The sequence below is a fragment of the Mus caroli genome, unplaced genomic scaffold, assembly GCF_978045245.1.
Source record: "Mus caroli unplaced genomic scaffold, Mus_caroli_1 scaffold_20, whole genome shotgun sequence".
In the NCBI taxonomy this organism is placed as follows: Eukaryota; Metazoa; Chordata; class Mammalia; order Rodentia; family Muridae; genus Mus; species Mus caroli.
Genome location: NW_028227275.1, coordinates 12,529,136 through 12,552,753, shown reverse-complemented (window position 1 = coordinate 12,552,753; position 23,618 = coordinate 12,529,136). Strand labels below are relative to the sequence as shown.

General features: G+C 40.1%; 1 protein-coding gene across 1 annotated transcript in view; it reads left to right on the top strand.

The window, feature by feature from the left end:
* Nucleotides 1-23,618, top strand: part of Sorcs3 (sortilin related VPS10 domain containing receptor 3) — a 596,124-nt gene that overhangs the window by 503,539 nt on the left and 68,967 nt on the right. Inside the window, exons 12-14 of the mRNA XM_021151815.3 lie at nucleotides 794-870; nucleotides 3,703-3,794; nucleotides 12,329-12,436. Of these exons, the coding sequence (XP_021007474.1) occupies nucleotides 794-870; nucleotides 3,703-3,794; nucleotides 12,329-12,436 (277 nt within the window). The remainder of the gene's footprint in view (nucleotides 1-793; nucleotides 871-3,702; nucleotides 3,795-12,328; nucleotides 12,437-23,618) is intronic.

Genomic DNA, 23,618 nt, shown 5'->3' with positions numbered 1-23,618 from the left:
TTTCTACTATGTTTAATGAAAAAAAAAATAACAACCAATATGATGGACTCTTAGATGTTTAGGGGGCTGTTTATTTATTTATTTATTTATTTATTTATTTATTTATTTACCTTGTAAGGGAAAAAGATGTTTGTCCTGGTTACAGGCTTTATAAGGTCATGTCCAGCGGTGCCTAGAATTCCTTCTCATGCAAGCAAGACATCTCCAGCACCCTGGTCCAGGCCAGTGATATATACTCACTGCAATCGCCCCTATTCACGCCCCCTCCAAAGGTTTAAACAGCTTTTGTTCCCTCCAGTAAACTGAATCACTTTTCTGAAGCATCTCCCTAGTGTGTGTTGTTTCCAGGTGCACTCACACTAACCGAGATCTTGTCTGCACCCTCCTAACCCTGCTCAGCTTCCCAACCTATAGTCCAGTCCAGTGTGCAATGGGCCTGGCTACCCTAAAAGCAAAAGCAGACACGGCACTTTGCCAGCGTCATTGTACACCACTCATGAGCAGTTTGAAACAATCTGGGTAGTCAGAGTAAATAATTCTCATGTTCTTCAATATCTAGTCCCTGAGTCCTACTGTGTAAAAACGAGTTTGTGTCACATTGTTCACTGGCTTTTCTCATAATGGGTTCCCCCCCCTCTGGATTTTCACTTTTAGGTGATGTCTCGAAAAAGTGTTCAAGAATTAACCATAAGCATCCTTCCGGGATCCTTTACTCTGATTCTCCTCCTCTAACCCTGAGCACACTTAAAACGTAAACTTCCCGACAATTTCAAAAGATCATTTTATGTTTCAGGTAATATTGGCTCAGAACTCTCCTATACGGATATCGGTGTGTTCATCTCCTCTGATGGGGGCAACACCTGGAGACAGGTGAGCAGAAGACTCCGAGAGAACGGGCAATGGTTAGAGTAAACTCTGCCAACATCTCGGCTTCCTGCAGATTCCTAGGCTCCTTGTGACTTTGTAGTTGAAAAATCTTGAAGTAGCTATCTAGTTTACTAGATCTAACTGGCAGCTTAGAGGGGTCATGGTGAGGGGTAGGAGACCTGGACCTGGAAGAGGAAACCATTGCCTTGTGCTGGCTGGTTATATAGTCCCTTCAGCATAATGCATGTAACAACCTCTGGATGCTAAATGCTGTTCTGGTTCCTGGGGATACACTGATGGAGCTGTTTCTGTCATGAGTGTGCCAAGGAACCTTGGCAAGCAGCTCTCATCAACTTCCTCGATTGGCTTCTTTATCTTTAAAGTGAAAGGATTAGAATGTTGAAACCAGAAAATCCATGGAAGTCAGCGATAATTTAAGAGTTCTATAGGCTCAGCCATCAGTAACTATAAGACAGCTTAATACACATATATCTACAAGAAAAATACGTTTAGTATCTCGGAGGGATGATAGCAGTGCCCTACACACAGCCATTGTGTATTTGATATATGCTGAGTGTGAATGCATTTTTTTACTTAAGTTTAATGTAGGTAGTCATATGTGATTATTAGTCAACACAGACATATTTAATGTCAGCAAGATATCAGGCAAAAAAGCCTTATGATTTGACATTCCTTCCTTTAATGAATTCAAATTTAAATGGAGGAAATAACTTCACATAAAGCTAAATATAGTTCAGGGTTATTGTATTATTTTAATGGTCTGATGATCATGGGAAGAAGAATGAAAAGTTAGTTCTATTGGGGAAACTGGAAAACAAAATTAGAGATGATGTCTTACTAAGTGTTAAAAATAAAATTTCTAGCTAAGGAAGAGAAAGGAAAGGGTACCAGGTATTTTGATGCAGATGAATTCTCCATTGGGTGTCTTGCTGGTCATGCTCCAATTTGGGTCACCAAATTAAATCTGGCATCTCTACCACCAATATCATTGTCACCTTCTCTTCCAACAATTCCAAGACTACCACCAGAAAAGTATTGTCAGGCATTTAACAAATGCCACAGCTATTTTAAGTACTACATAATATACAATGAAGACTATGTCAGATCCTGCTCCAAAGGCTATAATCATGTGACTAGAGAACGGGCATATGAACAGGAGTCAACTTTCAAAATATAAGATAATCTATTGCAAGGACAAAAAGAGGTCAGAATCTGTAAAACAAACTCATCCAATATATAGAATCATAATTGTTTAAGAACCTAAGAAAATACCACACATGGCCAGGTAGCACAGTTACATCCCTTTCCTGTGCTATTACCATCTTGACTTGTTTCTCCTCTTTCTCAAACTACCAGAGCTTCTACCTTTCACATCAATGCCTGGTTAAGGAAGACTTATCAGTGGCCAGGAAAACAATATTAGGATGAAAGTGTGAGGACCACTTTCTCTTCCTCCCTGATTTTAGTCCTGCATCCCCATCACATTGATATCACAGAGCCATCCTCTGACTAGCACTGTAGACGTTGCTTATCCATCATATGTGAATCGCAGCTTTGAGTTCACTGCCTGTTAAGACTAGCCATTAGTAAGGCATTAATTTTTTTTTTTATCTGAAAAGACAAATGTGAAAAGAAAGAATTCCAGGACTAAGAAGGTTACTTCTTTGCAATGTTCATTTGTACAGGAGATCATGTTATTCCTATCTATTCGTCTTATTATTAATTAATTAATTAATTTATATAAGTACACTGTTGCTGTCTTTAGACACACCAGAAGAAGACATCGGATTCCATTATGGATGGTTGTGAGCCACCATGTGGTTGCTGGGAATTGAACTCAGGACCTCTGAAAGAGCAGTCAGTGCTCTTAACCACTGAGTCATCTCTCCAGCCTCCATCTGCCTACTTCTGCTGCTTACACTTGTCTAGTCCTCTTCCTCCAAGTCACCATCCTAAGCTCTGCATCTAGGCCACATGAGCCAGCACCAGAATTCCCAATGCCTTTTTTTCCTCTATGAATTCTGAAACTGTAGTTTTTTGTTAAATAAATACTGTCCTTGATTCAAGCTAGAATTATACAAGGCATAAGCTTTGGTATATGTAGAGTTAGATCTGAACACATCTTTGAGACTCTTGTATTTTGCTAGTATTTAATAACCATTTATAAAAGATGGAGATCAGAAACATTGAATCAGTGAACCAGTGAATGGATAGGTTAATAAGATATGGGTGAATAGCTCAGGTACTGGCTTGTTGTAAGACCACGAAAGAACCATATTTTAAGGCATATTTGTAAAAGTGGTTCACGGGCACCAAATTTGGGTCTTCTTCAACCTGTAGAAGAATCTAGGCCAAGTGACAAGGTCTAAATATTCAATTTTTCTAGGGTTTGGAGAAATTCCATTTCGAGTTCTAGATAAATGAACATTAAAAGAGCATAGAGGCAGAGAAACACAGATCATAGGAGTAACTTATAAAGAAGCAAAGATAGGGAAATTTCTTTGAAATCATCATCTTTTTGGGGGGAGGGATGGTTACCTAGTTGAGAATGTACCATATTGCCTCACCCTCTTATAGAATATCAGTTCACATGACTAGTGGAAAATGTCCTACGAATGCCATTTGAGTGGGATGAGGAGAGCATTTGTTCTTTGTTACGCTAGTTTCTCATCTATAAAATGCAGATAATCCTTGACAGACTATCTAATGGGATCACTGGAAGGCTCAGAATCTAAATGCAACAATGTGTGGGAAAGACTGCAAACTGGTAAGCACTGCAGATGTAAACCATTCCTATGATTGTTGTTGTTCCAGATCTTTGATGAAGAATACAATGTCTGGTTCCTAGACTGGGGTGGTGCTCTGGTGGCCATGAAGCACACACCTCTGCCAGTCAGGCATTTGTGGTAAGTATGGCTCCCTACCCTACTAACAAGCAGCTCCTCAGTGTAGATGGTTGGGACAAGTTATTCTGAATGGCTTTACATTCACATTCATTTTCTCACCAGCACACTGTTTTCTTAAAATATCCTTATATCATCTACTTCATAGGTAGCATTAGTATGCCAGATAATTCAAATGGGGCATGTGACAAATGGTAGTAAGAATGGATGGTAAGGTAAGGCAGAAAAGAAGAGAAGGACCAACAAGCCCAGGTAGCCTTGATTTGGAATACCAAATATGAGAAACGAAAATTGCTCTGAAGGGATATTTGGGTTCATGTAACAGATCCTGAGTTCATTTCTGAAAGAAAGTTCAGTTTATGATTCTATGGCTGTTCCATCATTAGATGACATGTGAGTGTGTATATGCATCTAAAGATCAAGGGAGGAAACTAAGCTGAGACTGTAGATTTGCAGCTGTAAATAACTGGAGAGTAGTTAAAGCCATTGTGTGGGCTTAATACTGTAAGAGGGTCTGGACAATGAGGGGAAGCCAGGAACTCCAGTAAGAAGAGCCTTGGTGAAGCCAGTCTTTAGATAATCGAGAAATAGCCAAGAATGTAGAAACCTATGAAAATATGTCTTCATGAATGCTAAGGAGATAGATGATAATGGAATCAAAATCTTTAATCACATCAAATCAGTTATGGAGCAAAAAGTACTAAACCCACTTATGGCTTGAGAAGCCTTTATTAGAGTAGATTTAAAATGGAAGTGGAGTTGGAAGATTTTGTAGCAGTTATGAATGTATGTATGTATGAATGAATCTATGAATGAATAAATGATAGTGTAATTGGACTCAGAAAATGTATGCTAATTCATTAATGAGGACAAAGAATGAAGTAAGAATATATGTTGAAGGGATATAGTGATGATTTAGGATTTTAACAAAGGGTAGATGAATGTCTTGCATATAAATATCTTGAAGAGGAAAGTTCATATTCATCTAAATAGTTGTTTGTATGTGAGGCTAACCAAAGTGCAAATGGTAGCATTCACCCCGGGCAGAAGCTAGGGCCCAGCTTTAACCAGGGCTTTGATTATCAGTAAGGCCAACACTTTTAGAGTAAGAATTTAGTGGAAAACAGCTGGCTGTGTCTGAAATTGGGTTGATGCCCTAGTGTCAAGTCTTATCTTAAGCCACTTTAATAAAGACTTTCTTCAGTTTGTGATTTAAGTCATATGGAATTGTCACTTTTAGGTTGAAACATGCTAAAATGCGGTCAATCTCATAGAGCTTCATTAGCACAAGGTAGAATAGTCATACTATTTTATTATATAAATAATCTTTAGTGATATGTAGTGTTTCTTTCAAGAAATTTGCTATACTAGCCTAAGGGTGAGCCTGTGAAAATTCCCAATGTAATTATCATCCATTTACTGCTTAATAATAGTCTGGATTTTTTGAAGGGATGTTATATCCCAGGCACTGTTCTAAACTGCTCCAATGAATTATTCAGTTCAACCCTACATGTATAGGTATTTTTTAAATCACCAATATCATTTTAAAACACAAGTACATTAAATACCTTTTGCAAAGTGTTAGTGCAAGGGTGTTAATTGGAGGGACCACTGTAGTTCCTGCATGTTAACTGTTGATATTTTAAGCATGATAAAGAATACAGAGGCTGTGACGTGGTTCCAACCTGATGAGAGATTAGAGTTGATATATGGATTTATATGACCCCAAAGCAATGTCTGTTATAAGATGCTAACTGTATAATACTAGTTAGGGGTTTTCCTGTAGCAGGTGGCATGAAGCCGATGTTTGGAGGAAGGATGCTAGGAGTGCTAGCAGAAGTGATGAGAGGCAAGCTAAAGAAAATGAAATTCTGACTTGAGGCTACAATTCACAAAAAGTACAGAGTGCTCAGAAAAGAAAGGATGAGATTTCAAAAGGGGGCAGGATTGAAAAGCCACTAAATGTTACTTCAAGGTGTTAAGGTCGGGCTGGTAGGAAATCCCTCCAAGTATCAAGGCTCATTGGTATCTGTTTTTTTTTAATTGCTTTTTGTTTTTTTGTTTGTTTGTTTGGTTGGTTGGTTGGTTTTTTGAAGGCTATGGGAGTGTTCTGTAAAGGCTTGACCATGTCATTATCTTTAGAGTTTTCTTATAAAAATGGCTGTCTAAGTTTTGCTTCATTTAAGCTTTTGAAACTCAAATATGGTTCCTTCCTTACAAGTTCTAATTAAGTTGCAAACTCAAGGATTTTTTAAACTGTATTTTAAGATGAAGAAAGATTAAGTAGTCAGTTCTTTGTGGTTTTTTTCTTATGGCCCTCAAACTGACATTATTTTGCATACAGATGTGTATATATGCACAATATAAAAGAATTACGTTATTTAACCTTGCCCAATGGTATAGAGGTTCTTTTGTCTTTTTCTTTTTAAATATGATTTGTATTTTATTTTTATGCTTTAGTTTTTTGAGATAGAGTCTTATTGTCAAATGTATAGCCCCAAAATAATAATTCTCCTCCCTCTGCTTTTCCCAGTTTTAGGATTACAGATATGACCCACAATGCCTAGCTTTGTATTTGTAAACATATAGGGGTTCTTATAGTTAAATAATAACTACATTGCTTTGCAGAGAAAATAGGAATCATAAAAGAAAAGCTGGGGAAACTTTACCTAGGCTAACAAGGCATGCTATTTCCTACAAATTGAAATGATATTTAACTAGATAGGTATGAAGATATAACAGTATACAGATCAACTCGTCCATCTGTGACCATGTAACTTTGGATGCATAGAGATTAGAGCCTAAGTACTGTTTCAGGTAAGCCCTCCATCCAGTATTACCAGTGTGTCTTGGGAATGTTAGAGGGAAATGAGCCATGGAGTTCTACTGAATGCAATTTTCTAGTGAAAACTCACCATGGACAGGGTGTCTAACTGGCAGGTGGACTGAGATGGGTTGAGGTGTGATAATTTGATGAGCCCTGACAGGCCGTTCCAGTCTCCCTTTAATGTGATGTTCTTGGAAACAGAAAGGGAAACATCACCCGGCCTTTGGTGCTGTTTTGTTCATCCATCCATAAGTTGTAGCCAGTGCATGCCTCTGAGAAGGAACATTGCATGTTCTGAAGGACTTCCAGGTGTCCTGCATGTGCACTAAGATAAAAGGAAGCAATCTTCCTTACCAGGGGGAAGAAAGCTGACTCTCAGTGACCATTGGCCTCTACTGTTGTGTTGGACCTTAGGAAGGATGTTGGTTATTTTTCATTCTTCCCTCATGTCAATACTATATAGTCAAAGACACATAGATTATTAAAGAATGCTACAGGGACTATATAATGCCACATTATATCTGGTATAGCAGATTATTTTCTGATGCCTTAAGAGAAACCACATGCCAGGATAATAAAACAGTAAAGACCTGTTAGTAAGTTCTCAAGACAGAGAATTCTCGTCTTCTGCCATGGCTTTAGTTGGGGGAAAATGTTAACGCTGAGCACCAATGAACTGACATAGGATTTTTGCCCAATGTCCTAGGTATATAGACTTTTAGAAATGTGTAATTGGAAGGACATCTAGATATTTCTGGTGTTAGCTGTTCTAAGTTTTCATGAATATATAAATATACAACTCAAGGAACTATTTCCAATTCATCCATTTGTCTCATCATTGACTGCTTATTGTATATCTCTAGCACTACTAGATAGGCTGAGGTACACAGTAGATGAGAACAACAAACAGGAGAGCTTATGTTCTGTATGTGAACATTAGACTATTATTTCGAGTAGCATCACTGGAATGTAAAATTATGTTTCCTTATTTTCTTTAAAAACTGACAGGTTCATTCATGTATTCTCTCTAAATTCTAACTGAATTCTACATTCTCTCCAAATTCATTCATGGACATCGTCTTCCTTTTATTGTGAATAACCAGCATCTTCTTTTAAATATGTGAAAAAACTCCTTGCTAAAAGAATAAGCTAGGATGAAATGGAAATTAATTCAGTTTTAGGCTGTTGGGTTTTTTTTTTTTCATTCTTTTGATAACCATGCTGTCTAAAATTCATATAATCTGTTTGTAGACCAGTTTGTCTTCCACCTTAAATCACACTGTTTGGCAGGTCTTTTATAAAAGAAAGTAAACTCTGAAATTGGACACAGTATTTAAGATATGGCAGAAGGGTTATTTCCTTCCCCGAGTTTGCGGTCTATGGGCGTGTACTAGGCTTTATACTGTGATCAGCTTTTGTAGTATCACTATTGTTGGGCAATAATTTAACTTGTGATTGACAAGGGATGTGGTTGCCTTTGCTAGAATTTGTTATTTCATTAATTAACCTTATCCTTTTGTCAGGTGTACAGCTTTTTTCCTATCACCCATCTTTTTGTTTGTTTGTTTGTTTTTTTACACTCTATTATATCATTGTTTTGTTTTGTGTATGGGTATTGTCCCTGCATTTATGCCTGTGTGCCATGTGTGTGCATGGTGCTCAAGGAGGCAAGAAGAAGGCAGCAGATTCCTTGCAACTGGAGTCACAGCTGGTTGTGAGCCTCCTTTTGGTTGCTAGGAATCAGACTAGTGTATTATGGAAGAACAGCCAGTAGTCTTAAGTAATGAGCCATCTCTCCAGTCCCTACATTTTCCACTTTTAAGTTGAACCTATCTTATAAATCAAATCCCTTATCAGGAAGCCAGAGCCATCTAGCCAAAGGTCTCCCTGACAATGTTAAATGTCAAAACATAGAAGGCTATAAAACATCTAAACAGAGACCAAAACAGAAAATAACAAACCAAATCTTTGTGTCTCCTCTACTCTCTTCTTTCCTCATTGAAATACCGCAAAAATATCTTCCATAACTGATTATATTTACTCAGACTATATATATATATATTTCATCACCAAACCCTATTGACTTTTTCCTCTTGCTGTGTCTGTTCTCTACAGTAACCTTTATCCAGACCCATTTCTTACTTGGCCTTTTGTAATGACCAATGTCTGTCCTTGCCATTCATCTACTTGCAACCACTTTGAGTCGTGGCAGTGTGTTCACCGTAGAGAAGTAAAATCTGTCTTTTAAAGTTTGCATCACATCCCACTTCTTTCCTTTCATCTGGAGACAAAGCCCTCTCTTACGGCATCCAGCCTCACTTCCAGATTCTACTTCCCTTTCCCCTCTGCATCACCACTGAGCATCTTTGTGTTGGGAGCACAGGTCCACACCACAGTTTCCACTGTGATATACCTCCCCTACACAATCCCATACCTCCTTCCTTGCTGTTATTTAATATCTCCATTAATACCACCTCTTTGGAATAGGAATTTTAGTCACCAGCAGATTACTTTATGTTATCATGCTTCATTTCTAGCTTGTTTTTGCATCAATTTATTGGCATATTGTTTGTCTCCTCAAATCAATTACAAATTGCATTGATGCTGTGCCTTGCCTCTCCTCTCCTCTCCTCTCCTCTCCTCTCCTCTCCTCTCCTCTCCTCTCCTCTCCTCTCCTCTCCTCTCCTCTCCTCTCCTCTCCTCCCCTCCCCTCCCCTCCCCTCCCCTCCCCTCCCCTCCCCTCCCCTCCCCTCCCCTCCCCTCCCCTCCCCTCCCCTCCCCTCCCCTCCCCTCCCCTCTCCTCTCCTCTCCTCCCCTCCCCTCCCCTCCCCTCCCCTCCCCTCTCCTCTCTCCCCTCCCCTCCCCTCCCCTCCCCTCCCCTCCCCTCCCCTCCCCTCCCCTCCCCTCTCCTCCCCTCCCCTCCCCTCCCCTCCCCTCCCCTCCCCTCCCCTCTCCTCTCCTCTCCTCTCCTCTCCGGAAATACTACTCTACTCTTACAACTGAGGACACAGCTGGCTGAGGCACGTAGTAAGTGTGAATCACTTGATCAGGGGAGTTTATATCATTTGCTATCTGTTTTCCTGTGTTGCCATTATTTGGAGGTCATTCAGAATTTTACTTTCTCCTTGACTATTGGCAGTCTTACTGATTTCAATTTCACATATAGACTTAGTATGGGATTCCCAATTTCTTTGTCATGGACATTAATGAGCTATATTGATGTGGTGAGGAAAATGAGAATCCCTTGGGAATGACATTCAATGCAGTTATCTCTGAATATTTGTAAAGTCCCAGCCATCATTAAGGACAGACAATCCAGGCCCAAAGATCTTAGAGAAAGGACATTAAGCTTTTTATTGTGTTTTCTGGAGTTTCTTTCAGGAGTTTCATTCCTTTTAACTGCCTCAGCCTAAAACAGCCAAGTGTTAGAAATCACTCTTCCCAGGATGCATCCACATGACCCAATTGTGGGCTTCCAACTATCCCGTCAATCATAAATGAAGGTCACTGGAGTTCATCCTCACTCTGCATCTAGTGACTGTGCACTTAATACCACTAGTATATATCCCCACTTGCATAGGCTTTCTGACTTCTTGGACTAGTCTTTAGGTATCAAACCCCGTGAATCATATTCTTCCATGGAGATTATGCCATATAGCAGGGCTTCCGTTTTTGATAGTTTTTCTCTCTCTATTTGCACTTAGCTTTGTCTTGAAGCTTCTGTCATGATGCTGGAAAGTACGATGTGACCTCATCTTCTGCCTTATGGTGTCATCTTCTCTTTGTAAAGTAAAAATAGCTGCCCCTTTGCACGGTTGGCAAACATATAAGAAGAGGGCACCGCTCATCTTGAGATACATGTGGCCTTCGCTGAAGTTGGTTCTGTGCTTGTTGCTTACTCATCTTTATCAGAGGGGAAATTCTCAATGAAGCAAGGGAAGAGGCTTTGAACTCATGTTGGCATTATTCTATGGAATAATAGTAGCCAATCGGCTTAGAGTCACATCAACAAACAGGCTTGAAAAGAGAAACCATGAAACCTATGATATTTTTCCTTAACCTTGGAGCTACCAAACACAGCTAACTAGTTAGTGACACTATACCTACCTTTATTATTGTAGGAAATTCTAGAATACAGTAGCAAGGAAGTTAAAATCATGCTCTTCTCACAGAAGCTCAGGTCTTTCCATCTTGGTGCACACTACCTTAGCTTTCAACTTAATTTAAAAATAAGTAAATGGTTGAACTAATGGAGAGCTTAAAATGTAAGTGATAGATGCTGACCACTTAGAAATTTATGGAAACTTTCTTTTATGGCTGTGGGTCAAGATATGGCATAACCTGAAACACTGTTGTCACACCGGCTACCCTAGATGAATTAAGATCTTGTCTTCAATACTATTTGGAATCTGTGTACTTGTAGAGAATGACAAGCTAGGAACCCAGAGAGGGAGTGACAGCAGAGTTGAGAAATTCAAAAGTGAATAGAAAAGGGAATGGAGTGGCTTGTTGTTTATAGGATAGGTGATTCCTAAAACCAATAAACAAAAGTCAATAACATCATATTGGAAAAATTGAGTGGATGGGATAAAAGATGGCCCCTCACATTCCTTTTCTTTTCATGCATTATCATTTAACATTTCTTTAGTCCAGAAAAGTATTAGGGCTATGATGATGAATGAAACAGTTCTTGACCTCAAAAAGTTCACAGTTTAGTAAGCATCAGGCACGTTTTCTGAAATGTTATATAATATAAACGACAAAGCACGTAACAAAGATGTATATGGGAAGTGTAAGGGGTCATTCAAAAAGTAAAATAAGTACATTCTCTAACTCCTGAGAGCTTAAAATCTTTAATATATAGAAAGTCCCATATATCCGAAAGGTTCAAAATCTTAAATTTTATACCTAGAGAAGATTTAGGAACTTGACAGGACCAAAATGATCCTAGGGGATTAAGAAGCCAAGAACACACCTTTGGGCTCTTTATGCTGCTTAAATCAAAATGTAGACAGGTACTTGATATTGTCAGGAAAGAGAAGGAAGCAGGCACATGGAATCAGTGCAGTCCCTTCCACTAGAAGCATCCTTTAAAGAACTACATGTTCTGCATCCATAAAGGACCAGATCTGTATGTTACTCTTGGACAAAAGATGGGACAGTACATTTCAGAGCAGTTCAGAAACACACTAGCCATTCCTACAAACCCTTTAAAGTGATATTGAAAGGGTGAAATAGTCCCAACATCCCTTCTGAATGAATAGGAGATTGCTTTTTTTTTTTAAGTTTGATCTGAAAGACACATGCACATCCTTTCTACAAGGCATTCCCACACTACTCAATTTATCTGTGTCAGAAACTCAAAAGGCTGAATTGAACCTCCAATTTCATTCTTTGTATTTGAAATGTGACACTCTATCCATTGAGTCACCCTGCTTGTATGTGTTTGTGTGTGTGTGGTGTGAGTGTGTATTTCCTCAATTCTAACATGCTAAAATATTTCTACAGGTCTTATGCCATTTCTGCCTGTCCTTCGAAGAGAAATTTTGATCAAATCTTATGATATAGGGAGATGTTGATGATTAAGTATTGATTATCTAAATTGCCAGATAGCAAGATATAGAGGAAACTTAAATAACCTAAAATATGGTTGTCAGAGATTTTGACTGTATTTTCAGCTGTGTCTTCCATGTATTTGTCTCTGCCCCAGGGTGAGTTTTGATGAGGGCCATTCCTGGGACAAGTATGGTTTCACATTGCTGCCTCTTTTCGTGGATGGGGCGTTGGTGGAGGCAGGAGTAGAGACGCACATCATGACGTGAGTACTTCCTTACTGTGGCAGAGAAGAGACTGGAGACCTCTGTTCCCCTTCGTTTGTAGACTCAGCATTTCCCTGGGGAATACAAGAAGTCATTTTTTCTCAAAGCAAGAGTTTCCTCATCTATGAAATGGAACTGTTTAAATTTGCACCCATCAAATCACAGAGCTACTGACAGAATCACAGGAACTCATACCCTAATTGGCTAGAGATATTTCTAACAATTTAAACACAGGGAAGTATTCCCCTTATATCAAAATCAACAACATAAGAAAGTTAAGTTCATGATATATTTGAGATATTTAGCATTCACACATGAGTATCTGCTCAGCCTTCAACTTGGACCTAGCCTGACATTCTGGTCAGACCTGAAAGACCAGATGCTAACCCCAGTACTGAACTGCTACATGTTAACCAAGACATGAGGAAGAACACATTCATAACAAATATTTTTTAAGCTGGACTTGTGTTACAATACAACTTTTCTGGGGAAATGTATTATGTGGTGTAGATAAAGAATTCCTCTAGAGTTCGTTCAGGGAAAACCAAACCAAACCAAACCAAACCAAATCAAACAAAACAAAGAAACAGAAACATTTATGGTCCCTACTATGTGCCAGATAATATCCAGATAGACCATGCAGAAAGAAATGTCTACTTTCTATTATCCCCACTTGAGTAAATCAGAAGGACAAATGACTCTGCTTTGGAACCCAAAATACTGTGTCAAAGATTCACATTATTTTTTAAATCAGGAAGTAAATGAAATAATATGGACACTTCTATCCTTAACTCAAAACTCTTGTTTGAAGATTTTAGGACATGAGATAACGTTCCAAAATCATTCCCTGTCCAGTACTTCCTCATTAGGCATAGAATAGACAGCTTCTAGTGTGATACAGTAAAAAGGTTAGGTTGTGGTTTTAAGTTCTCCATGGCATGAACATCTGCATTCAAGAGGTGGTATGAGCTACTTTCTGATGGTACATAAGCCAGAAGTCGTTACTTTTCCAATTCAAGTCTGACATGATCCTAGAATCTTGGTGAAATGTCCCAAATTCAACTCTTCTGTATTTTCTTTTATTTTTATTTTGTCTGTAAGAGACTTGCCTATTTTGGTTATCTTTAGCTCATGGCGTGATGTATTTTGCTCTATTGTGAGATATAGTTTAACTTATTGTATGCTTCTCTTGGGCATGGCTTTGAACACCACGTAACTAGTAATCTGTCCTTGGCCTGGTATTCTTTAGACTGTTTAAATAAACAGTTTAAATGTTGTATATATCTAATCTTAAATGGTAATAATTTTCCCCCTGCATGTGGAGTTGAGCTTGCTGCATGGTTATGATGGGAGACTGAACTCAGAGCCAAATCATTACAAAGGGATCAGATAGTGTTCTGTAGCCCTTCCCTTCCATGAGGATGTGGAGGTGGTCGCCAGAGCTTCTGTACCTCTTCTGCCTTGCTTCAAATATGCAGCCTGAGTAGTTTATATAAGAGACCAGGATTGAAAAATATACTTGCCTCATGAAATTAAGATGGTTTTAGAAACATTCATCAAAACAAAAAATATACAAGGTTGGGCCCTTGCTTTACATTTTTAAAATTTTACTTAAGAAATTTAAACCTGAATATTATGTGTTTTGATTATATTCATTCCCTGTTCCTCTCCTGTAATTCTTCCAAGATCTCCCTACATCCATCCATCCCACCTTCATGTCTTCTATAATTCCTCTTAATTTTTCAAAACATAATTCACCAATTGCAGTTGGGGCAGCATGTATATCTATGGGGATAAGGCTGTCCACTGGTGAATAGGAAGCCTACCAGGAGCCATATCACTGAAGAAAATGCACTCTCCCCCCACTAGCAGCTTGACTACTACTGCCTTGTAGTTCCTCATCTTAGAGTGAGGCTGTGCCTCAGTTTGGGTTTTATTGATGGAAAGAGACACCATACCCACTCTTATGAAGGAAAATACTTAATTAGGGCTGGCTCAGATGAGAGGTTTAGTCCATTTTCATCATGGTAAGAAGCATGGTAGCACACAGGCAGACATGGTGCTAGAGAGGTAGCTGAGAGTTCTACATCTTGATCTGCAGGTAGCAAAAGGAGACTATGTATCACTCTGGGTAGAGCTCGAACATTAGGAGACATGAAAGCCCATTCTCACAGTGATGCACTTTCTCCATTAGGCTACATCTACTCCAACAAGGCCACTCCTAATGGGCCAAGCATTGAAACATGGTAGTCTGGGGGGGGCATTCCTATTCAAACCACCACAGGCTGTAAGTTCCTCCTGCATTCATGCTGGAATGTCAACTTGGTTGATCTTATGTAGGACAAAATGATGAGAGTAAATGTAGGTATACTAGTCATCAGGGGACCCTGGATTTTAAGCCGGGAGGTGAGCATAAGGACATGTGGACTTCAATACACACACACACACACACACACACACACACAGGTACATAGGCAGACATGCACATGCATGCACATGTATGCACATATACATACATGTACAGAGGGGCATGATGTTATATTCCTATGAGGGAGATGTTGCTACATCTTATCTCTTTAGTATTAGTGTCTATCAGATTTGTACTAAGACAGACTTTAACCATGTATTCTTACTGGGTAAATGAAATATTGAATTAATGAGTAAGCAAATAATCCTATGAGTAACAAGAATCAGGGCTCTATTATGACCTTTAGGACTGTTCCCAGCCATAGCCCTGGGAGTTCTTTTGTTTTTGTTTTTGTTTGGGGGTTTTTTAGTCAATTATACAACCCTAGGAATTCTGTCATTCAAAGCTTAGGGTATAGTCATTGCTTAAGAGTAATGTGCTTGGTAGTTGCGTTGGGATCAAAATAGGTGTATCTATGATCTGAGCAGAGTGGGTGTATGAAAGCAGCTAAGCATCAGCAGAATAGCATGAAGGTTTAGCGGGTGAATGAGAGCCCTATGAAGAATGGCTTCTGATTCCCTCCTGTGGATCTATCCAGTCGCACACTGTGATCTGCTGGGAAGTACGCACGGGAGAGACAAGAAAGTCTGCAGCTTGGAGGGCTGCAGTTTGCTTGCCTTCAGTGCTCTTTTTTTCTATTGTCATTTCAAATGTTATTATTTCAATGTCTCCCTGGTAACCTTGACAGCAGCCATCTATTCTAGCCTAATTCACAATGAAATGTGACCATTCTTATTACTTAAGGCTGAGAATACACTGGGTGATTGGCATGCCTGAGTGCCTATTGTGGTCTCAGGCAGAGGCTCTTGGGGTGACAAGGTGCCAGCGGATTCTAGAGCATTTGGCCCCTTATGGTCCACTACTTCTGGGAAAGGTTGTTTGCCCTCCAAAATAACACTTTAAGGGGACCTCTTTTTCTTGTGGCTCAGATGAAGAGTCAGATGGGAAACCTTCTTTCCTGCATCCTCAATACTGCATTTGATTTTCTTTACTAGTATGAAAATTTGGAACCAATTCACTATGTTCTGGCTAATCTTTTACAGGGACTACTATGCAGCCTCTCAGGAAACAAAAAGATATCTAAGGCAAGAACAGTAGAATTTCCCTTGAATAAAATTCAGTTACTTATAGGAGCAGGCAGCAAAAGCAGCCTAGGAGATGTCAGCATAATCCGCAAGAATCCAGCAAAGATGTGCAGCCAGTTTGCATACCTCTTTCGCCTTCTCTGGGTCAGGAGTCACCATGAGGTGTTTTCTGAAATGCGATTCCACTGGACCTTCCGAGCACCCCTGCAGTCTAGACAAGAATAGCATCCCTGAGCAGGTGAGGATGCTAAAGCTCAGAGAAATGTCTCAAACAGACAACATAAGAGCAAAGACTAGGAACTCAAATGGAGGAAGGGACAAGAAATCTCTAAGATCTGTTCACTAAGGAAGCACTAGGGTTTGTAGGAACATGTCAGGGTCCTAAGGATTAAATAAGCAGTGATGGATGACCTTCTGTGCTCACCGCTTGCTTCCTAAGCCAAAGGCGAGTCCCGGAACTTTATGTCACAGTATGTGTGAAAAGGCTATGATGACAACATGAAAGAATTAGGGGTTAATTAAAAGGCAAGATGTGAGGCAAATTGTACTTGCCATTGGATGTCATCAGAAAGGTGGTGAAAGACAGAGGAATAGTTACATAGGACTCCATGGCAGTGCAGAGATGTCATGGCAGGTAGGTTACACAGTCTGAGCAAACAGAAAGGGTAGGAATGTGCTGGGCCTGTCAGAAAGAGGCTGCGAAGTAGGGAAGCCCACAAATACCTTCAGCAAATTGGCTAGACTCTACTGTCTTGCTGGCTCCCTTTGCAAATCCCCCTCTAATTGGCATAAATATCTGATCCATTGTTCTACTAGCAGAACTAATAGCTAAAGTGAAGGGGAGAGATAACATTTTTGCCTAGAAAATTATGCAAACCCCGATGCTGCAGAGGTTTGAATAGAAGCAAAGACCTCCTTTTCACTTAAGAGCCAGCAGCCACATGCTCAGCGGGAAACACACACCTAGGTATATATAGCCTGAGTAGGGTGTGGAGGCCCAACTCTAAGCTGTAAATGCATTGTTAGCATCTAGTAACTGCATCTGATAAAGTCTCTGGAAATGAGCCAGAGCTCTTCCCATTGATCTGTTTTTCAATTTTCTGTTGTTTGCTGGGAGAGCCTGACTCTACTTTGCCCAAAGTAAGTCACTCGAGCGATCGGCAAATCCAGTGAAACTCCTCAGTCACAGCTTTTCACACCGTGGCTTGATTCCCAGTCTTCAGTTTCTCACCAGGATTCTTGCCATTCAGAGACATAACTTCCATTTGGGGCAAAGGATGCAAGTGCTGAATGCTAGGATGCACGCATTCTGCATCACGTTGGGATATGCGTGGGGCTGGCGGCAACCTGAAAGGAAAATAGTGATTCTTACCAACAAATTTCCATGTAGTCTTCAAAGGGTTATGTGTAGAGGTTGATGCCAGATATTAAAACTCCACCTCAGGAATGGTACTGACCACCAATGTGAGGTCCCTCTGATATTCAGTTTCCTTACCTGGATGTAAGGATGAAAAGAAACAGCCTCCATTGTAGGATTCCAGAGATGGTTCAGTTGGCAAAGTACTTACATGGCAAGAACAAAGACCTGGGTTAGATTTCCAGAACCCACATAAATGGCCAGGCAGTGTATTGTGCCCATGTAATCCTGGTGTAAGAAAAGCATAAAGGAGAATATTTTGGGCTCAGTGACTAGCTGGCCTATTCTGCTTGGGTATTTAACGGTAAGGAGGAGGTCCTGACTTAAAACACAGACAGAACAGGGAAGTTGAGCCTGAGGAATAACACCTCATTGCTACTGGAGTTTTTCCTCCAACTTTGACATGCATACACACTCACACATATACATGTAGACACACACACACACACACACACACACACACACAGAGAGAGAGAGAGAGAGAGAGAGAGAGAGAGAGAGAGAGAGAGAGAGAGAGAGAGAGAGAGAGAAATACACATACATTCACACACAAGTTCACACATAGGTGGCTTTAATCTCCAAAGTCTAATCCTCCAATAACGGCTACCTACTGGAAAATTTTTGGCCAACTGGAGTAGAAATCAAAATCATTTCTCCAGACAGCAAAGAATTCAGGCTTTGCTGACTCTAGTGTTTCTATCGCAGCTATTCAGCTGCTCCAGGTCATTTTATGATGACAGCCACAGAGACCAATGGGAAGCAGTGGGTGCCAATCAAAACTTAGGGGGAGAAAAAAAATCTGATTTCAAACAGTTTTCATGTGCCATAAAGTAAAATTGTTTTTGTATGCTTTTTACTCATTTTAACATTTAAAGCATTGCAGGCTAACTAAAGCAGAGGGATCCTGCAGGCTGTGATTTGACCCTGAGCAAGTGTGCATTGGGAGCTTTGTCCAGGCGATTGCCTTGAAACCAGTATCTCGGCTCTTGACAGAGGTGTGGTGTTGTGAGGCTTCTCCCAGAGAGGCCCGTGTGGCCAGTGGTGTTTTTTGAGAAGTGACTGAATCATGAGGACTTTTTCTTCATCAGGCTACTAGTCCAGTCATCGATCTGTAATTTGATGGCTCCTTAGAAGGTGGAGAGATGTAAGAAGAGGGTCCTAGTTGGCTGCAGAGGGACTGGAGTGCATGCCTTAAGGTTTGCCCCCTACCCCTAGACTCTTGCCTGTTCATCTTGTTCTCCACTAACAAATGGATAACTTTAGTCACACACCAAGCTCTTGTGCCATGCTGCACTTTTTACCTCAAGCCAGTTGAGCCTGCTGTCATCCGATAGCTCTGCAATCATGAGCTAGAATAATTCTTTGCTCCCTAATATGATCACTCAGTTGGCTTGTCAGTGTCAAAAAGTCCAACTAACCAGACACTCTTTCTGCCTTTAAATTGTTTCTTCCAATGTGTCTCCTTACACCCTACTAAAAATATACTTTCCAGAAACAACTGAGAATCTGCCTCATTTATTTTTTTTAAACTTTACCAAAGTATACACTATATACCGAACTTTGCAAGTGTTTATTGTTTATACATTATGATATATAATCTATAAAAATGTTCTGTGGGTTTGGAGGGAAGAATACTTAAGATGAGATCTACACTTTCGACATAATTTAAAGTACACAAAATCATTTGCTACCTCTAGGTACTCTGTGTGGCTGTTGTGTTACATGGGCTTCTAGAACTCCGTCATCCTGCCTAACGAAACTTGAAATGTATACCTATTAACTAATTCTCCAATCTCTTCCTCCAAATTCCTGGCACTGGCCATTTTTCTCTCTCTTTTATGAGCTTCATGATTTTTGACACCTGCCGTGAATGGCACTGTGAGGAACGAGTTCTTTGTGATGGGATTTTCACTTAGCACAGTGTCCTCTAGGTTCTTAGAGAGTTGCCGTATAAAGCATATTTGTCATTAAAATGAAGGTCTCTTTACTTCCTTTGCCGTTATCTGCTTGTTGTTGAGACAGTTTTATGTTTTAGACCAGAGTGTCCTGACCTAGGAGTTACTATGGAGCCGAAGTTGACTTTGAACTCATGGGAATACTCCAGCTTTAGCATCTTAAATTCTGGCATTATAAGCAGAGGCCACTATTCTTGTTCAAATGTCTCACATCTAAAAGACTTTGCAGCATTGAGACTCCATGAGGACAGTATAAACACATGCTAGAATCTCATGACGAACTCCTCAGCTGGAAGCTGCCCTTTCCTATTTCGTCTCTCCAGCAGAGTCATTTCACCACAGGGTCCTCTGAAGCCGCTCTCCTGGCTCAGGTGAGATTTGGAATTAAGATCTCACATCTATAATTTCATAACTAGCTTATAGATTTTTAACTTCATTTTACAAACAGAGAAGTCTAGAGAGTAGAGCCTATGGTCCTGCCCACTTAGCACTTGAAATTCATGAGTCTCACTTTGTTGCCACTTGGGATTTGGAGCTGAACATTTATTGCCAATTTCAGATCCGTTCTTCTTGCTGCTTCCATAGATGTTTCTAGTGTAAGTGTTGATGCTTTTTATACTTAACTATACACAGGATATTGATATATCTATTTTCTACTTTTTGGTAATTTCTGGGAATGTGAGTCCACATTGCATTTATATATGTTAAAATATAATTCATATAGGCATCAGAAGTGACTTATATGCTTATTTCAATCACTGTTGTCTAACTTGGGGCCTGTTCATGTGGTCTAAGGATCCTCCATGCTACATGCTGTCTTGCCATTAAATGAATATGCACAATCTATCCATTGTACTATACACTTGCTTCTGGTTATTTCCTTTTGCAAATGGCACCTTACCTCCAGTTAAATTAATGGAAGACAATTTATGATCTACTCACAAACTTGAAGGTGGGGTTGCTGAGTCACTGTCACCATGAATGCACTGTTAATGTATCCTGACGATGCAACAGTGACTCTTACACAGCAATATTTTTTCATATTTATTGCCTTTGCAGTTAGAGTGAGAGGCCTTTTTCTGTTGGAGAAATGCAGGCTTGCAACAACCTTAACATCCTCCCTCCCCCACAGCCGTGAGCATGATCGGAGTGATGCTATTAGACTGGACTGGTGCCTGCTTAAGAGCAGGTGTTGGCTTTCCACACATTTTGATTCTACTATTGTTTTATTTGGTTCAGGGTTTGACACAAAAAGGGAACTATAATGACACGAAGAAAAACAGCTGTCCCTTTTGCTTTTCTCTCTCAGGCTTTTCTGAGTTCAGGGTATTTTTTTTTTCCTTGTTAAGATCCTTCCTTGATTGTCCCCTTTCGTCCTTCTGCACAGTGTCTCCCTTGGCTCCTGACTTAAGTCTTACAGGCTTGTACTTTCTCAGTCACCATCGTAGACTGTAATTATTCTAACTCACAAAAGGACTTAGTTTTGAGAAAAGAAGTGAGTTGTTTGGACAATGATCCCCTTTAACTCCTGTTTTGAAATTTGGCTCTTTAATTTTTTTAATTAAAATTTTAATTTAGTGCATCTTTTTTGGAATTTCATATGCGATTATAATATTGAAAATCATCGCTGCCCCTCTATCTCCTGAAGTATCCCCTCACTCCTCTTCAAATTCATGACATTTTCTTTAGCTTTATTACTTTGCTGTGTCAGTTCCAATGGTTTTAGCTTTCTTTCTCAATTGGCCCTTCCCTCCACCTCTCCCCATTTCTATTTTCAAGGCTTTTAATTCCCCACTCTTTCCACCATCTCGCTGACACTGTATCAGCAACCAATGCCGACTCTGCTTGCAGGGTTTGTGCTGTTGATCCCCTGCCTGTTTCTATTAAGATCTGGTTCATGTCTCACTTTTGCTCAATACAATTTCCCTGGTAGCCGCTGACCTCCTTTACCGCTAATCCCATCTACACCCTAATGGGAAAACAATCAGGCATCCTGGATGCACACCAACAGCCACGCATGCTGCCTGAATACTTGGAAACCCGAAGCTGCTGCCCACTGATGGCTGGCCTTCCCAGAACACTGATCGCCCTTGATTTGAAATCTGTTCTCATCTGTTTCCTTCACAGAAATAGGGGAGGCAGGATTCTCCAGGCAAGAGGCAAGAATACACATGGGGAACCAGGCCTTTCTGAGAGAACTGAACTCTTAGAGGACATTTAGCAGAGTGAATACATTTGCTATTATTGAGAGAACACTTGTTATTGCTTTATTTGACTACATATATTGATAGCCAACTATTAATAAGCCAATGGTTTAAGAGTTCTAGAGGCAAGTTGCACATAAGTAGTCAATCCTCTATTGAGTGAAAGCTTATGTTCTCACCCCTCTTCCATCCTCTGTGAAGATAGATCAACATCTACAGGATGCATTGTGTCTGTTTTCTGAATTTCTGTGCTGGCGCTGCTGGCAGTGGCAATGGTGTTGGTAGGGTGTGTGGGGGTGGGGCAGAGGGAGAAACAGAATGAGAGAGACACATAGAAAGTTAGATGGAAGGGTATCTTGTGATTACCCTGGGCCTCAGAATACTTCTGCCCTTTGAAGATTCTAGTTCTCACTGTGGTTTCTCACTAGCATCTTAGAAAGTGAAAGGGCAATATTATAAATAAGTGGGAAAAAATATCGCATACGATTGAAAACAGCGTTTCCAGGGGGGATTTATATTCTCATCTATAGATTTTTTTTTTACATCTTTCGAGTGTTTATATAATGAGAACAAATTCTTTAAAATGAACAAAAGAAAAATCATTTATCAAACTGTACATGTAGCATCCTATAGATAAACAAAAGGGAAGAGCTACTTTTTGCACCAGTACCTGGGATGCTGTGGTTTAGGCTTGCTCCACCTTTGAGCCTGAGACGCAAAGGAGGGAGAATCTCACCTAGGCACCATCTCCGCCCTGTGCTGAGCATTGCCTGGAGTCACTTAGCACTTCGTAATTTTAGATAAACATTCTGCTGGCAGCCAGTAAAAGATAAGAATGGAAAAATGGATCAATCCTACTCACAAAAATACAAATTCAGGAAGTCCCTAGATAGTACTTTCTGATGAAGCTGTGCTCTAAATAATTTCTTCAAGGTCATCTGGTTAATTTATGCTGCATTTGTAAGTTATTGTATATTTTAAAAATTAATGGAAGCTTTAATTATGGCACGGTTGCCCGTGACCTTTTGTGGAATGGCTTCATCATAAATCTGCAGGCATTTCAGAATTGTTTTCCAGCTTTCTAATAATTTGCTCTCAAATTAATGACATCCAGGCAGTGAAAGAAGTCGAGGCTGGGTAGCAAGATTGTGCTGGGGTTTGTGGTTTCCTAGCAATGGCTAATTCTGAGTCCTGAATGGAGGTGCTGGAGAAGATAGTGTGTGACTCACCAGAACCCACAGCAGGTTTCAATATTTACCTGGAGGAATGAGAAATAAATCCTGTGTGTCAATAAGGGAGAAATTGCATGTATTCTGTGTTACTGAATTTGAGGCACACTTATCTATATGTGAGTGGCAGGGAAGGTCTGGACCAACTGGGTCTCTCCCATTCTTCTGTGTAATGTAAAGAGATTCCTTTTCATCTCTAAAGGAGGGGTGTACACTTAGCCTTCATCTTCCTCTTCACCTCTGAAGCTCAAAATATACTTCATCAATGTCTGAACTTCACCCGGTGCAGAAGCTCAGTGGGAACAGCTAAGCTGTCTCAAGGGAAGATTCTCATTTCCCCTAAAACCAGAAAACTTGTCTTGTCTGTGGACTATTTACTTGGTCTGACAGGGTTAAGAGAAAAGCAGTACAGGGGAATGCTGCATCTGTGCATATCCAAGAAGATCCTTTGTCTTCGAAGTGACTATAGTTTACAGTTGCTGTTGCGAGGAAAGCTAGAGTTTGAAAATCTCAAGGTATTCTTGAAGTGCCAGAGGCTGGGGGAATAAGCAACAGTACTAGAAAAGCAGGTCTTAGCTGAAGGCTTCTGGGGTTGCTGGAATCCCTGGACACTGTCACACATCCTTTCTGCACCCCTCTTGAAGCAGCCACCCATGGTGCTATGGCAATATATATCTGTGACTCAACCAGACAGACTGAAATATTTCTCATGAAAAGCCGGCATCATGGCAAGAATTAGACATCAGAAGACTTGGTTTCTAGCTTGTTCTCTATATGAGATGTCCAGGTCTTATTTTCTTTCTATTATATGAAAGGATTAGGCC